This window comes from Vigna radiata, chromosome 8, assembly GCF_000741045.1.
Source record: "Vigna radiata var. radiata cultivar VC1973A chromosome 8, Vradiata_ver6, whole genome shotgun sequence".
Taxonomy (NCBI): Eukaryota; Viridiplantae; Streptophyta; class Magnoliopsida; order Fabales; family Fabaceae; genus Vigna; species Vigna radiata.
The window spans coordinates 5,145,753-5,164,147 of record NC_028358.1 but is presented as its reverse complement, the minus strand read 5'-3'; the positions used below and the strand labels follow the sequence as shown (position 1 = coordinate 5,164,147).

The 18,395-nt window shown below is 33.1% G+C and overlaps 2 protein-coding genes across 2 annotated transcripts; both read right to left on the bottom strand.

Moving 5' to 3' along the window:
- Positions 1–224: 224 nt before the first annotated feature.
- Positions 225–3,722, bottom strand: LOC106770120 (QWRF motif-containing protein 3). The gene is made up of 6 exons (XM_014655946.1): positions 2,703–3,722; positions 2,248–2,367; positions 2,039–2,155; positions 1,855–1,944; positions 1,658–1,768; positions 225–326 (listed from the first exon to the last, which is right to left on the bottom strand). The coding sequence occupies exons 1-6, from the start codon at positions 3,720–3,722 to the stop codon at positions 225–227; spliced, it is 1,560 nt and encodes a 519-aa protein (XP_014511432.1).
- Positions 3,723–4,951: 1,229 nt separating this feature from the next.
- Positions 4,952–8,634, bottom strand: LOC106772611 (probable galacturonosyltransferase 10). The gene is made up of 2 exons (XM_014659122.2): positions 8,123–8,634; positions 4,952–6,970 (listed from the first exon to the last, which is right to left on the bottom strand). Exons 1-2 carry the CDS (start codon positions 8,270–8,272, stop codon positions 5,519–5,521), a joined length of 1,602 nt encoding a protein of 533 aa, XP_014514608.1. The 5' UTR covers positions 8,273–8,634; the 3' UTR covers positions 4,952–5,518.
- Between the last annotated feature and the right edge of the window lie 9,761 nt (positions 8,635–18,395).

Below are 18,395 nucleotides of genomic sequence, written 5' to 3'. Positions count from 1 at the left end.
TCAACTGCATCAACCACATCAACCACAAATGTTCAAAACCCTAAAACATTTAATACTGTGAAATACAAACAAAGGGAGGAAAACCCGATAGGTCCAACGATGAAGGCGCTTACCTTAGGAGATTTAGTTGCCATTTCGAACCACAAAAACGCAAGCGAACAACAAAAGCGAACAACACGAAATCGAACAAATCGGACAGAAACACCAAGGACGATTCCTCACTCTCACCGGCAACGAAAGCGCACACCAAAACGACCACGATAGAGAACGACGAGAACTGCCAAACCGAGAGCCAACGGCGGTGAAACGATGGAGAAACCAGAACCCTGCAAAACGTTTCCCTCTATTCAAACACCCCAAGGGCAAAACAGGAATTAAGATTTTGAAATCTGCTCCTAATTTTTTAACCAGTTTTGAAATTTTTAAAATAAAAAAAAATCAAACAATCAGGATCTGACACGTACTAGTGTCAAAACAGTGTTAAATGGAATGGTGTTAAAATATCGGGACGCTTCCCGAAAACAATATTATATTATTGAAGAACACATTAGCTAGTTTGAGTAAAATCATTCCTTTATGAAACCAGTGATGTTGTTACTCCTTTGAAACCCACATCCATGCAACCCATAATAGCAACGCATAACCTGACAATGGAGATTACCACGCCTACCATTTGATAGAAAGGTTAGAATGAAGCTTCTAAAGAATTTTAATAAAAAAACAAACAATAGGATGCATGCTTGAATTAAAGAACTTCTAACCATCATCTTCCTCTGTTGCTACCCTTTTCTTTTGCTGAACGAAAAACAACCCTAAAATGGTGGGGCTCTCCACTGTTTATTTNCANTCTCATGTATACAAAGATAAACAAGTAAGGTTTAACCAATCATTTTTACACAGAGACGTAGGGATAGAATGCAGAGACAGTAAAACAGTAAGTTGTTTTCAAATAATATTCTCACAATACATCTTAAAAAGAAAAAAGAGAAAAAAGCAAGACAAGATAACCCTAGACTAAGAGAAATAATGGAGAAAATATCATTTTTCAAGAATGTATTATTAATTTGGTGTTTGCTGATATGAAGGAACACTATTAATGTAATCTACTCTTGCATGGTGGTTTAAAGAATAACAATTATAGTGCTGCTGGACCATGTAAACAACGTGTACTATTAGCAAAATTTGTCAATCAAAACTTGTATATTTCTTTGAACGTCTATTATCCAAATAGAGATCTCAGGTAGTGGCTCTTGCAGTTCATATTTTTTTCTGCCAGACTTCTAGTTGAACCAGATTGCACTTTACACTTCTTTCTTGAACCTGCCAATACATATTAGATAAATTCAACCATATAAAGAAACAAAAATTTGCTGAGTTTTAACATGATGTCGGTATTGTACATTAAAAATGTTATGAAATACATACGGCTGAACAAGAATGAAATGTTAATTTGTATTATAAGCATTGGATATTGATTTATTAGTGCATTAAATATATTAGTAATTCCTAAACTTTGGATGGTAAATTGGAATTGATTTCTTTTTTAAATTGTCTCAAGATAGACTATATATATTTTTAATTTGAAGGCTAAAATCATATTTTTAATTCTAATTTAAGTTCTTTAATAAAAGTTGAACTCTTTCTCAAATTTAGTTACCTCAAAGACATATATGGTCCGGAAAATATCATAGAACTCTTCTAAGAGTTGTTTCTCTTGTGCTACAACTTTTGCTAATTCTGATAACGTCGCAGTAATGTTATCAACCTCCTGATGAAGCAATATTTGATTTGAGTATAACTGCTTAGAGATAATAACAGGACTAAATAACACAGTTTTAACATTTGTAAACATACGGAAGATGATAAAGTAGTTAAAATTGACTTAATACGAGTCGTGAGATCAGTTGCATGCCGTAGAGCAATAGATGTTGATTGCATGTTCACCTGTCAGAATAAGATTAAATTCAGCCAATACGCTTTTCCTATCACTTCTGATATGGTAAATATTTTCTACTTTCCACTGTATCTACTTACGTACCTTAGCACCTTCCAAAAGAGGAACTCTGCAAACAACCGAATGCAGACACTCTTTGATGGCGGTTATTGCTTGTAAGTGCTGCCTTTCCATACCTACCCATGATTCTAACAGCTTCATCTGCATAAACATCACCAAATATCACTTGGAAAAAGAAACCTTTGAAGTAAGACATTTTTAACAAACCTTGATGAATTGAGATTTACTATGACCTGAGAATACAGAACAAAAGCGACCTTCATTTCAAGCTTTTCTCTGACAAATTGTATCTTCTTTTTCAGAACAGAACGTTGTAACTTTGTGAGAGCATCCCAAACACATATCAACTTGCTCTAAATATATTCACAAATGAGGATGTCATCAATCCATTATCCTTTCTCACTCATATCAAGGAAAATTATAGTTTGAGGCATACACGTAGACGCATAGAACAATCGTAACCAGAGGTGAGAAATTACAAGAGTTCATCTTTGATAAACAGAAACACGTAACTTGATAAAATATTTTATGTATCATATGAACGTACTATTTAAAAAAGAATATGTTATCATAAAGTTTTATATAAAGCATAGTTTTAGAAACTTCACGCAGTTCATCTTCTATAAATCTGCATTTCTCTCTTTTCTATGAATACATTTTTCACATGGATACATACATACATACATACCTCAGCCTTGTGAGAAATGGTTCCATCCACAACCTGGGCTCTAGCATTTGCAAACCGCCATTGCATCAACCGGTTATCAAACAAACGAAGCTTATGAACAACCTCCGAGCTAACACCGAAACCAATGGGCGAAAGAGACCCAAACCCACCACTTTTCTTACTCTTGAAAAGATCAAAACCCATGTTGAGCAACTTCTCCACCCCTTTCACCTTGGTAGTAGGACTAGTGGGATGGTGCTTGAAGCCCGAAAACGACATCGGTCTATCCATGCTCTCAACCGACATAGCCGGCGACTCCGCTCTCCCAGGAGACAAAGCCCACGAAGACTTCGAACTCTTGTACGATCCAGCAAGCGAATTAGCCCTCCTAATAGCCGTTTTCAACGTGAAGCGTTTCACAGCCGACGAGTCACCGTCCATGTTCGCAATATTGGAATCTGAAGTTCCCCTTCGAGGCCTTCTCAACGTTGTTGTTGCAACACTCGAATGTACAACCTCCATGTCAGTTTTGATCGGAGTTGTTTTTCCCGCGTCATGTTCTGAATCGATAGAGTTTCTAGAAGAACACGAGTGTCTCCGCGAAGAGAAGGACTTGGCGTTCTCGTCCAGCAACAATCTTCCAGGAGCCATGTTGCTGTAAACGGGTCTCTTAGAAGATGGTGATTCTGAAGGTGTTGCTAATTTCGCCACGTGTCTCGCAGAGCCACCAATGCTGATGGGTCTATTAGTTGTGCCCTCTATGATTCTGTCTTCGGTGATGTGGTCGGCGAGAGTACCGGAGTTTCTCTTCGCCACTGCAGACGAAGGCCATAGTTGGTGGCGCGTGGGACCCGGGTCCTCCGTGATGGCATGGCGCCGGTTTGGGCTTGAGGATTTGCGGCGTACCGGGGAGTGGCATTCTGCGGAGTGTGTGGTTGAGTTCGGAGGTGAAGGGAGAAACCGTGAACTTGATTCGCGGGTTCGGAGTTGACGAAGTTTGGGAGATGGACTAGAAACCGGTGAACCGTTGGGCGTTTTCATGGGTCAGAGGATGTTGGAAGTAAAAACCTCGGTGCATGTTTATTTCTTTTTTGGTGTTGCATGTAAGTAAGAGTTGACACTTGAGAATGGCGCCGTAAAATATTAATCACCTTTCGCCGGCATGGATGAATTACTTGAATGCCCTTGTGGTTGGCACTGTTGGTTTACGTTTGGCAGGTGAAGTGGAAAATCATTGGCGAGAATTCGGTTTTTCCTGTTTGAGTGACGGGTGATGAAGCTATGTATTACTGCCACATGTTTGAAATTTCTTCAAAGTTGAAATGGCCCTAATTTTCTCAAACTTTTTCTGTTTGGTTGTACTGTACTATTTTTTAATTTATGGGTTAGCAAGGTTTGTGTGATGTGAGCACGTTTATGGAATAATACAATCATATTTAAAAAACCTGTGACACTTGATTTCTTTCATGGTGGTCACCTTTGAAGATGTACATGAAACAAATATATATTTAGTTTGAGGTAATTTTGTTGTTCTTTCATCGCTAGTTCTTGCTTATAAGTTTGCTATCCCTTAAACTAAATATGAATATATGAAATGGACTAAAAAATTAATGAATTCGAGAAAAAAAAAAATGAAATCTTTTTAATTCATAAAAAATTAGGTAATGCTATATATCAATATTCCTTCCGTCAACTATTCATTTCTTCTAAAGTTTTCTTCATAATGCAACGCATGAAATGCACAACTTTTTATTAAAATACTTTTCATGAGTATGATTATAAAGTAATATCTTGTCAACCAAATATTTAAAAAGTAAAAACAAACCATTATTAAAACAGTTTAGTTACGTAATAAAATGCTAAACAGTGTCCAGATGGGTGAGAAGCAAGCATTTTGTTAGAACTTACACTACAAGTGAAAATCCCATATTAGCGAAATTTCAACTCACCACCTCCAGTTTTTATTTATTTATATTTGATAGACCATTTAAAATCAATTCCTTTTTTCTCTTTTCTTTTTAATTCTTTGCTTAGAGAAAAAGTGAGAGAGAAAAATATTTTATTTTCTTTAAAGATGTCTTTAAGTAATTAAAATTTCCTATCTTGGTTGTGTTTAGAAAGAAAAATATGGCAATTTTCTTCAATTTTTAAAATGTTCTTTTTGTCTCATCTTTTATTTTAGACGTGACTTAAGAAAAATTGTTACTGTGTTAATCCATCCTTGGACTAATAATACCTTTAGATATTCTTTAGACTAATGAGATATAAGGTACGAACGAACTATACATAATTGTATACAGGCATATGATCACATACAAGCATTCTCCACTCAACAAAATATGCAGCAGGAATATCTGCTTCTGAAATAAATAAAGTAGATAGTTTTGTTACATATGAGAAGTTGATAATTCTCGACCATAGTAATATTTCTTTTGAAAAAGTGGCATTGAGAATAACAGAATAAAGTTTTGGTCTTGCAAATAACAGTTGTGAACATAAAAGGTTTGCAGCTGATCTCATCCTTGACTGCAATTAGAAACTGAACTGATTTAGTCTATTATCTGACAGATGAACGTGTATATGCTACATCAGAAGATCCAGATTCAATGAAGACACCAAAGATAAAGCCACCAGACATGTTTGACCTTCCAAAATTGTACAAACATTTCTGACAAAGAATTAAGAGCTGAATCTGGCCATCCAGTAAGCATCTCCCCCAGCCTACCAGTTCCACAAACAGCCACTGATTTAATTTCCTACCCCACCAACTGAGGGATGTAATTCTGAATCTGAATCTTCCACAAGGTCTGAAGTATCTATTTAAGCACAATTTGAAATCAGTGGAAGTTACACTGCTGCAATAAAGGATGAGAGTATTCAACATATTTTTCCCACAGGGGCTTGTACTTCTCTATCCCAATCTTCAACCATGGTTTGGAATTTCCGTTGAAATGTAGCACAGCACCCCTCTCTATCAACTGAGGATCAACATTGGTGTAGCCAAAACCCAAAACGTGCCACGATGGATCTAAGGGCTGAGTTAATCCATAAAATGTCAACAGTCCAGGTGGCAAGGTACCAAGTTTCCACAATGTCCTGTCTACGTTCTTTTCCTGCCAGTAGTGATAAATGCCAGTTACGTTCTTTTTCCTCCATTCAACCAAATCAAATACATTCATCCCAAATGCCCATCCACAAGCATCAGGGTCAAAATGTGCATGTATAAGAGGATGAGAGTAGTTCAAATATTTGTGGTATCTGTGAAATGTCTCCATGCATGTTTCAACAGCTCCATTTACATTACCATTCAGATCAATGGAAAAAAGATCAGAAAGATCCTTCTGAACCACCACATCATCATCCAAGAACACCACCTTCTTTAGTGCGGGAAATACTTCAGGTATGTAGAATCTCAGGTGATTAAGCATGGACAGATATTTAGGGTTACGAAACTTGATAGGTGTTCTTCCCTCATCACTGTTGCCAGAAAAGTAGTAGCTCTGTATTTCAGAGTCTTGAAGTTGCTTGAGCACAGGAACATATGAAGCATTTAACCAAGTAAAGTCTTCAAACTTCTGAACTTCCACAGTCACTCCATGGAAATCATTCACCGCAAACCATGCCTTCATCGCAGCATAGTTTATTTCATCAGTGACAAGGTGAAAAACAATCATATTGGGATTTTTAGAATTCATTGCAGTTGAATTGACCACTACTGAAGTTGCAAGAATGTTATCAGAGAAAACACAGAAATGGTAAAGGTTGTTATCCTTGAGCTTCATCTCCATTTGTCTTTTGTCCTTTGATTTCTTTTGCAAATTAAAGTTTCTGAACCATTCTGTTGTCAACCGAACACCAAGGCAGTACAAACTTTTTGGGACTTCTTCAGCAGCTATTTGTCCATATTTCGAACTCTTTTCAGTAACTGAATTCATCTGTTCCTCAAGAGCTTGAATTTTTGCTTTGAATCTCATGATCATGGTTGCACTATCATAATGGAGCTGCTGGGCTTGGTATAACAATAATGCCATATCACGGATGGCCTTTTCTGTTTCCCTTGTTGTCAAAGGAACACGCCTAGTTGCAGCATTTGAGAGGAGCCTCTGTGAATTGTGGATCTGGGCACTTAATTCCCAAGCAAATTGGAGATTGTTACTTTCTTTGGCAATTACAACAAAGGCTTTTGCCAGAGATATCTGATCATTGAGTTGTCTCGTGACTGAGTTAGAGTTTAACATCTCTTCAGTAATATTAAGGCCTTCCATAATCTTATCATGCTTGTAAGTTCTCTGTACAACAGGATTCAAAGCTATTAGCTAAAAAAAGATAAGAACCTAATCAAAATCTATCCTAACCAATTGTAATAATATTATATTATAATAATGTCATAATATTAAGCATGCCATGTAAGCATGTCGAAGAATTGTTTTTGTGATCCAAGCATGATCATTTGAGGAAAGAATTGTCATTCAGTAATAGTCCCAAAATTACAATAAAATAAAATAAAATAATCCTCCATCCACATAACAACAAGTATCATTTTGGTTTTTTAATATAATATTAATTATTACTTTTCCTTTATGCCCTGATAATATTAATGAAGGTGGAAGATACTGTAAATACTGTAAAGATACTGTAAAGGTGGTTGACACACTATTTAACTAGTTTCTCTTGAATTGTCACATATCATGGAGGCAGTGAACAGGAATAGTGGGTTTTCCCCATAACAAGAATATGAATTTATGTTATAAAACTTACAACAAGAGCAACATCTGGAGAACTCAACATAATCCCAGTCGCAAAACAAGATCCAAGTTCTCCATAGAATTGTAGTCATTTTAAACAGTATAACAATGTGAGCACATAGTAACATCATGGTATCGATTAGAATCAAATGAACTCGCAAAATCAACCAGAGTCATCTTAGACTAAATAAAAATGAGTAGTGCAAGCGTTGAATTGGTTGATGTTTAATCAAATCAGTATTGAATACATCGGATCTAGCATGAAACTGCTAAAGTGCTATTCCAAATTATTAAGCATTCGGGTTCCGAGTGATGTAAAGAAAAGAAGAATAAAAAAAAAACAAACCACCATAATATAAAACAACCCCCTTTTCACACCCGTAAGGGAAAAAAAAAATCCAAAGCGAAACAGTGGAAAGAGCCAATTCACACAATCTCCTAAATACATAGGTGTACGGCACAAAATCAGTCCCCAGCATCACATAACCAAAAACAAAGCACACAAATCACTCGTTCATAGACCAACCAACCCTCTAACCAAAATCAAATCAACTTAACAGAAGTTGAATCCTCAGAAGCCTAAGCAAAAAATTCAAAATTTAATAATAAAACATTTTCAATATTTTCACACACACTTTCCAGCACCCGAAAAGGACAAATCTATGAAAACAAAACCAATTGAGAAAAAAAAGTTACCTTGGACAAAGCGGGTCTGGACTCAATTTTGTTCCCTTTGCTCAGAATATAGACAAAGAGAAGAATCACTGCACAGCACAATGCCCACCACAAAGCATCTGGAACCTTCCTACGCACTGGCCTGCGAAAATCTGTCGCTCTTCGTCGCATCTTCTAACTTTCTCCAACCCCCAATTGCACCCTTCTTACACTTTTTTTCCCCGGAAACCGTTTTCCGGGAAAGTAATGTTGAGGGGAAAAAACAAAATTTCAAGATCGGCAGCTATACCCAAGATCTGGAACCTCAGGACTTGGAAAAATAGAAGTGAAAAGATTCAGATGTAGGAGAAATATCTAGTCTTACGACGGTGGACATGCGCTGGAGAAGTGCTTCTGGGCACTACAGTGAGCACAAAGAGGAAAATAATAGAAAGAGAAAAACTAAAACAAAAGTAAATGGAAGTGGTTTCATGGCACGATGATGTTCTGGCATTTCATTTTCAGGGACAGTGACAAACGGTCCTGATCGTGCCATGTCAACTTTCAATTACAACATTTGATTTCGATTACCCATTTATATCCAAACAATTATGGGGTTCTCAATTTTGCCTTGTCTTCTTCTCAAACAGCAATAAAATCAGAATCCAAAGGAACTGTGGAATATAAAATATTTTTCTACTTTTATAATTTTACTTTTAGAAACTTGATATAATTGATTAATTTTTTAGAATTTATTATTTATTTTAAAGACAAAGATAGTATGTTAAAAAGGGGTATTTAAAAGATATATCGAGTTTTATTTTGAGTTGGATAATGTGAGAAAAGATAAGTAAAAAACATTGCATATGTAAAGTTTTTTGTTTGTTTTTGTAAATTTAATTGGTTTGGTTCTTCCATAATTATTGTGGCAACATAGGGGAATTTGGCAATTTATTGTTCACACTTAACTTACATTTGATGTGTCAATTGCACAAAATATTTGAGTTTAATACGCAAAATTTCTCAGCAGAAAATGTTGCGTTTTTGTGTCTTTGTTGAGAGGTGAAATGCATTGATGTCTCTATGCTAATTTATGGTAATGGCATATTATTTCATAATTAAAAATTTAATAGAAAAATTAACATTGGCAAAAAAAATGTAAAATTTTAGTAAAAACATTAACAATTTCTTTGTAATTGTAATTTATTTATCTTATTACTTAAATATGTTTATAGTTTCTAAATTAGAATATAAAATTAGAATTTTTTTTGTATCAAATTTTAATATTTTTTATAATTTTAAAATAAATGATATAATTATTTATGTTAATTTTTTTACCTATTAAATGGGATTCTAAATTATTAGTGTCAAATTATATAAATAATTTAAATATTAATATAAAATGAGCAGACTCATTTATATGTCAAAAGTTTAACCCAATCTAGTCATGAAAGACTATGTATCGAAATCTATTAAAGGAGTAGAGAATGACTTGAATAAAAAAGAGAAAAAATTAAAAAAATATTGATTTAGTTTAATGAAATTTGTACAGACAGTTTTTTCTATTGTTAACCAGATACAATAATTATAAATAAAAAAAAAATATAGAGATAAATTATCATAAGATAGTTTCTTTTAAGAAGATCGTGTTACATTATTTTTTAAACAATATTTATAATTTTTTATTGATAAAATGTTGTAAGACTTACTCTTGGTCCCATAATTGATTTTCTTAAATATAATAGTTTATAAACACATGTTCAATTTTTTGTTATTATTTTGAATTTGTGAAAAGCTGAACAGATTTTGATACATAAGTCTTGAGGGGATGATTCACCAAGGCATAGAAAATTATTTGTACAAGTTATTTCGCAAAAATTTACCTTGACTTATATGCACATAATTGGTTTTTAACGTCGTTCATAGACGTCGGATCAGAAAACATCTAATATAAATCATTGATTGGTGACATTTTTGTAAATAAGTTGGGTATATAAACGTCAGTTAGGAGGAGCCCCGATATAATATTATAGACGTCGGGGACCCTCCTAACCGACATCTATATGTCTGACAGGTAGGTGAAACATTATTTTTTTTTCGCCATTTAGACGTCTGATCTCGCCACTCCGACGTCTATAGCGATTATAGACGTTGGGCCCCTCCTAACCGACGTCTATAGTTTAACAGGTAGGTGAAAAGTCATTTTCTTCCGTCATCTAAACGTCTGATCCTATCACTCCAACGTCTATATGTGATTCTAGATGTCGGCTCCCCCTACATCCGACGTCTTAGTTCCGGTTAAATCAGACATTGCGGAACCAGCAGTTACACGCACTTCATTGTCTTCCTTCGCCTTTTTTCTCTGCGGGATTGCATTTGAAGGTGCGTTTTATCTCTTTTGAACTGTTTAAACTTACTTTTATTCTGATTAAAGTAGTCTTTAATTTATTTATCTTTCATTTGAACCGATTAAAATGAGTTTTCGTTGTGTTTTGGTGCAGTTTTTCTCGTGTCTTTGGGTAGCATAGTGCACATTTTCCCTCTACTAGTTTTCTCGTAAGAAAAACTTGCATCTTTTGGATCTCTTAGGGCATTTCAACCCAATGCCGAACCTGGGTCCTTGCCTAGTTTTCATGTCACCGTATTCTTTTTCTTTGACGGTTTGAATGGAACTAGGCAAAGACCCATGTTCGGTTTTGGGTTGAAATGTCATAAGAGATCCAAAATATGCAATTTTTTTTACGAAGAAACTAGCAAAGGAAGGAGGTGCTACTACGCTACCCAAAGACACGAGAAAAACTGCACTAAAACACAACAAAAACTCAGTAGACGTTGGTTAATGCATTGACCGACGTCTATAGTTTCCTTAAACATCTGTTAATTCCATGTTTGACGTTTATAGTGCCCATAGACGTCGATTAATTCCACATCTGACGTCTTTATAGACGTCGGATATGGCATTAACCAACGTTTATAAAGAAATCGGATCTGTAAAAGTCGAACGTCCATAAGGACGTTAATTCGAGATAGAACGTTAAAAGCCCAAAATAATATACGTCTAAAGCTCTTCCTACACTAGTATTGTGATTTTCTCCTTCTTGTCAATATCACCAAAGATTTTGGTGCAGTGGTGTTTTAGCATTACATGAATGATTCCTTGCACCAAATTTCATCAATTTCTCACCTAAATTCGATACACGATTCCCATCTTAAACAAAAATATAATAGAATCGTATCAATATAGAATCTTACAAACATCAGTGTTGGTTGGTAAGTTCTATATTTCGGCTGATTAAATGAAAGTGTATAAAAAAAATTACCACATTATAGAGGTTATGGAAAAATTTGAATAAAACAAATTACAACATATGAAAAATTAAAAACCAAGCACCGTGTATAACAAGATTAATTATAAGAGTAACTATAAAATCTAAAAATCATAACCCTAGCATTTTGCCGGGCATTAGTGTTTCAGTTCAAAATATCCTTGTCTATTACCAAAAGTTGCCTTAAATGAGTTTAGGACATAACAATTACAACACGAAATCAAAGAATTTAAAACTTTTCGATCGTTTTTTTTTCATACAAAACATACTATTCTAAAAAGGACAAATTTTGTAATTATTTTCAACCTATTTTGTGTTGGTGAGCTTTTCCATATGTTGTACAGGTCAAATGCTAGTCTCTTTGGATGAAAATAGGTAAAATTTTCAACTTAAATCCTTTTCAATTCCAAATTTCAAATTTCAAATTTGAAGGTGACTCTCCGCACATACATTCATAATTTAGATTTACATTTACACTAACTTTGGTTAAATAAATTAAATTTTACAATATCATTATTAATAATTACTTAACTTGAATGAATTTTTAGTTATCTATTATCTATATGTCTATATATACATATGCACAGATTATTTACAGAATTTTTTCATTGACTCTATCATTTTGGATTTATTATATGGTTGTTGCATAACGAAGTTCATTCCATAATTTAAGTCTTTAAGAAGAAAAACGAGAATATCCTTATGCAGGTAGCGAGATTATAGTTGGTTTCAAAATTTACTAAAATAAATCTCTATTTTTGATGGAGATTGTCTTCCAAGACAAGAATATAATCCAAAATTGTTTTAGAAATTCTTTATTTTATAAAAGGGTTAAATATGTTTTTAGTCCCTCAATTTTTGGGCATTTTTGGTTTTAGTCCCTCTTTCAAAATAAGGTACAATTTAGTCCTCAATCTTTTGGAAATTTTGGTTTTAGTCCTCCAAAACTAACGCGGTTAAAAAAAATCTGATGTGGCTAACGGTAGTGTGCTATGTCATTTTTTTTACTCTGATCAGCCAGCTTCTCTCCTTCCCTCTTCCTCCGAGGCAGTATGGTCTGGTTTCCCCCACCGATCACCACGATATCGCACCTTCGTTCTGGTAAATGTCGGCCCGGGAAATGGCTTGTAGACAAGCCCTCCGGAAGGAGACATGATAGGAATTAACCACTGATGTTGAGGTGACTGATTGAAACTCCAAGGACTAGTTCTATTATCGGAAGCCACATCTGCCTGGTGTGGAATTCTTGAAAAAGGGTTATGATTTGTAAGGTGGCTACCATTTTTTGGGGACGAAAATGAGGTTTTCTTCTCAATTGCATTCTTAGCAGAACATTCTGTTCTAAGGTTCTGCTTTTCAGAATTGTTTTTCTGCTTAGGAGTTTGTTGTTGGGGATCTACGACAACTTGAAATGAAATGGTTTTAGGAGTAGACCCCTCCAGAGGAAATTTTCCCAAGAAAGCACCATCTTCAAGCAAAACATCTGGGGATGAAGCAATAAGTTGTTGAACCTGTTTAAATAAAAAGAATTAATGTGTGAATGTTTATGCACAGACTTGAAGGGTGAATCTCCATGTCTGTGTGAATGTTTATGCACAAAATCAATTCGAAAATTTCTCAATTCGCATAGCCAAATCGTGATGCTTCCCCATCACCACTGTGAGCCAAATCATGAGTTCCTTCATCTCTAACAACCTCCTCATACTTCATCCATGAAACTTGCAGAAAAATCTCAAATTCGACCATGGAAACCCTAATCGCAAATTCACACCTACACAGAAAACCCCAATTCGTGTCGTAGCGGAGACAGTGGAGGACTTCACCAGAGACAATGAGGGCGTCGGTGGTGGACGAACTGTGACGCAACGAGAGAAACGCGACAGAAAAAGAGACGAAGGAGGTGCGAGCACGTGACGGAGGGGCGAGCACACGACGGAGGAACGACGAAAAGTGGCGAGGGAGGCGACACCGTGGACTCCTTGGACGAGTGGAGATGGAGGCATTTCGCCATTTCGCTCGAGCTTGATTCCCCAAATTAGAAACGCGATTTGGAGGGTTTTTTAGACAGTGAAGATGGAGGTTTTACGTTGGCCATGGAGGTGAGCTTGGTGAAGGGTGGTTGCGTATGGAGGTTTCGCAGTTGATGATGGTGGCCACTGTGGTAGAGTCGGAGGGAAAGGGAGAAGGAGGGAGAAGCTGGCTGATCAGAGTAAAAAAATGACATGGCACATTATCGTTAGCCACGTCAAATTTTTTTTAACGGCGTTAGTTTTGGAGGATTAAAACCAAAGTTTCTAAAAGATTGAGGACTAAATTGTACCTTATTTTGAAAGGAGGACTAAAACCAAAAACGCCCAAAAGTTGAGGGACTAAAAACATATTTAACCCTTTATAAAATTGTTAGAACTTACAATATTTTTTTTATGTAAATCTTCATGTAGGTGTGTTAATCTACGTCTTAGTAAGATGCACAGTAATATACAAATTTCAAACTGAAATCTCTAAGGATAAGTCTACTCCATTCAATCCTTTAATAGTGCATTTAATGGTTATTTTTACATAACAACATATTACAAATACAAAATAAACTTCTAGTTTGCAACCAAAGTTGTTTTACTTCATTCTAACTTAATTTTCAAAACCACCAAGGCCTTGTTCACTTGAGTAGATTTGGAGAAGAGTAATTGAAAAGATTTGAGAGGATTTGAAAGTAATTTTTTTTTTATTTGAATAAATTTGGAGGTAAGTGAGAGTAGGTTTGGAAGTAAAATTTGTAAAAATTAGTGTAAGATTTAATTTATATGACATATTAAAAAAATTTACTTCCAAATTTATTCTCACTTACTTCTAAATTTGTTCAAATAAACAAAAAAAAATTATCATCAAATCTTCTCAATTACTCTTCTCCAAATCCACTCAAGTGAACAAGGTTTAAGTGTTTTTAAATTCTTCTGTCAATTCTTAAAGTAAAATTATGAATATGGTTTGCTTTGAAATTGATTTTTTTTTAATTGCTCTTTTGTGAATATGTCATACATGACTCTATGTGATACATGACTCTATGTGATACATGACTCTTTTAATAAGTTCACTAAATAATTTTCTTGTATAAATCATTGTATTTGAATATGATACTTGAATCTTATTATGTTGATTCTAATTGAGACCGAAAAAGAACACTTATATGACAAAATTTTTAAGCAATGATAATTTTTTTAGAATATTGATCGAATGGAATACATTTTATTTGACAACTGTTAATCAACTAAACTAAATCAATTTTTTTTTATGTGGTGAGGATCAACATGTTATTATTATAAACTTTTTCAAAATCGAAGTCTTTAAATGTAAACTATTCTCCCTAATAATTTTTTAATATCGTATTATACTTTTATAATTTACAGCTTTCAATATAGTTATTATTTTATACATAGGTTTATCTTCAAAATTATATAAATTAAACCAAAATAATTTATATCTGAGATAGTGAAGATGCCCACACTTGAATTGTACTAAAATTAAAATTGTATGAATTTCTACACTTCTCTTTTTTTCACATAATTTTATTAATTAATTGTTGGTTCAATAACTAATTATGTGTTCTTTTTTTATAAAGATGAATTTAAGGAAGAATGAATTGATGAATTTAAAATAAAATTAGTTGTTTTATCTAAGAAATTTAAAGGTAAAATAACTACATTTGAAAAGTAAAATTTATGAAAATTTACAATTTTTTTAATAAATTAAAATGTAAAATTATCAGTTTTTGTTTATAGTTAAAATTTATATATTATTATGGTTATTATCATTATTTATTATTATAAAAACTAAAAACCAAAGTGAAAGAAAAAGTAAAAACCTCACATTCTTCTATCAGAGAGTGATGATTACTTCCAAAAACCTTTTTTTTCTTTACAAATTTCACATGAAATAGTAAAACTATTATTTAATCACTTTCCATTCTTATTTTAAATTTCGAAAATGTTTGGAAACTTTCCATTAATTGGAAAATTTGTTTAAAATAGATCGGCTCAGAACATATTACAGCTCTATCAATCACAATTTATCAGAAGCAGAACTGGCATTTAAAGCTGAATGGTAATCATCATAGCCAATATCATAGGAAATAAGTAAAACCCGATTAGCAAAATTCTCAAATTTGAAAAAAAATTAAATAAAATATCGGCTCATATCAAGAAATTCAACCATTTAATCCATTATGCTTCATCGTCCAAACTCAGAAGCGCGGATAATATGTAATCATCGCCGAGAACTAAGATCATCAAAAACTCAAAAACACCGGAAAATCTAAAATTTGAAACCCTAATATAGCGGATATCTTTAGAGGCATAAACATTAAAAGTAAAAGCCCCCACGTGAAATACCACCGATTCAATTTGCGCCTCTATGACTAGCTTTATTTTCACGGCACAATTCGAAAACAAGCTAAAGGTGTAGTGAGGCGCCAAATCAACACAACAAATCCAAAGCATGAAGAATTGCAAAATTGAAATAAACGAAATCTTGCCATTGTTTAGACACAGATTAGCCAAGAAATTGGGACAAAACTGCAACACGAACGGCGCCGATTTGGCACGTGTATTGGGGCTTTCACGTCATGCATTGATCAGAGAAGCCCGGGAGACATCGTGCGGAGAATTGAATAGAAGGAAGGTTTTTGACCTAAAACTCAACTGGTAAACCTAAAATTCGAAACACTAGCGGCCATTGCAGAACTCTACACTACAAAGGAATTGGGCTTGCATATGGTGTTATATTTATAGGCGCCCAAACCCTAATTTTCTCTCTCTTGGACTCCAACGTTTGAGAATAATACGGTGTGTTTCATTTGGCCGTTTGGGAAAATATGTAATTTTTTACTTTTCTTTTTATACAAATAACTTATTTGAATGTTGCCAAAATTTAATACATTTTTCAAAAGAAAAATATAAATGTATTTCCTTGATGTCATATTTCTTAATTTACAGAAAAAATAATATAGAAATATTTTTCTTAATGTTTTAATAACGTCAAATTATTTGTTTGGTGCTTTGTTTATTCACTTATACTATCTCTTATTTTAAAAAGTAATTAAATTATATATTTCTTAAAATAAGTTTGAATTAGTCATTTTTGTTTACTTCTTAACATTGCTATCAAAATAAGTTGTAACTCGTAAGCCAATCTATTTGAGCCGAGTTAGAAAAAAATGTAATTTTTTTATATGGGTTAGTTTTCAATTCGGCTCATTCGGATTAAATTCATGGTGAGCTGGGTTGACTCATCCACCTATCTAATTTAATTTAATTATTTATTATTTTGTGTTTCAATATTATTAATTAACATTTTTTTATCATATTGTAGATGGGGATAAAAATAAGATGTTTCAAGAGAGAAAAATATTATAGATTTATTAATTCAAAACTCTAATATTATAAATGGACAAGTGATACAAAAATTATCAATATTCAAAACTTATTTGTTCGTCTTGTTTTTGGATTACGTTTGTATTGTATGATATTTTTATATTTATTTTGATGTCTTTGGAGTTTAACATGTGAAAATTATTTAGATTTGAATTAAAAAAATTATAATTTTTTTAAAAAAAACTTATAAAATAAGTGAATTATTGAGTCAATCCGTTTAACATTTAAATTTTTTCAACTCGTTAGTAAATAAACTGGATTGGATTGACTCACTAAATGACCAATCCTTGATCAACCGAACCAAGTTGAGTCTCATTGTTCATTTTGACACCAACTAAGAGTGAATACAAACATTGATTTGACATTATTTTTAATGTACTTATGTCAATCACCTTTGGGTAATTTATGTCCTTAAATGTGTATAAAAACAAAAAAACAAAATTGATGATTTAAATTATGAGAACTCAATTTGTCTTCCTTCCAAAAAAAAATATTTAATATAGATAAATATCATTTTGGAAGATAAAGAAGGGTTGTGTGGTGGTTGTATGCGAGTGAGTTTTGCAAATTCGATCATTTCCTACACTAGCTCTATGGAAATCTTCTAACATTTTCTAATGAAAAGCTCCAACTATTATCTATACCAACTTAATGAATTTTACAATTTTATTATGAGTTAGTTGACTTAAAAAATAAATATAATCAATTTACGATTTGATAGATAATTCCTTGCACATTATTAAGTCTTTATACGGCCATTGTTTTAAATAAAATCTTTCAACGCATCAATTCTTTACATTATGCTAGTAAATATTCTATTATAACATTTATTTTAAATATTTTCTTTAACGTTTAAATATTTTTAAATATCATAAATTTACTATATAATCTAATGTTGAGCAAATAATGTGGAATTACATGTTTTGAAGTGACTGATAGCTGTATAAAAATCAAACATAAAATTGTTTTCTATTACTATATACAAAGTTTTTGAGAAAATATATAAACATATATTTTCTTATGATGTGGGGCTTATTTTTTAAATATTGGATTTGTGAAATGTATTTATGAGCATCCATTATTTGTTAAGGTGGGATACAAAGTAAACATGTTTATAATATACAATATGTTTATATTGATGATCTTATATTTATTGAAAACTGTCCAATGATTTTGAATATATCATTATCTTGAATTTGACAAAACTTGTATGAAAAAATCAGTCCACATTAAATGTGTAGTAAAAATGCTTAGAAAATCTTATACCGCAATTTCTTGAGGCGTGTAAATCATTGTCCTTAAGGACTTATTTCCGGTATATTGCGCAAGTCCCCCAGGATACAACAGGAATTTCTGAGAGAAATGTCTGAAGATCTCAGAACTAGCAAGAAACACTCATAGAGTTTATACTGAGATAATTTTAGGAGAGAGGAAAAGAGAATGAAAATTAAAAAAAAAAAACTAAAGAAAAAGACTAAACTTGATATTTTGTAGTGGAGGAAGTGGATTAGGCCCATGACCTAAAATATCTTTTAAAATATTATTATTTTTAATAATGTTCAA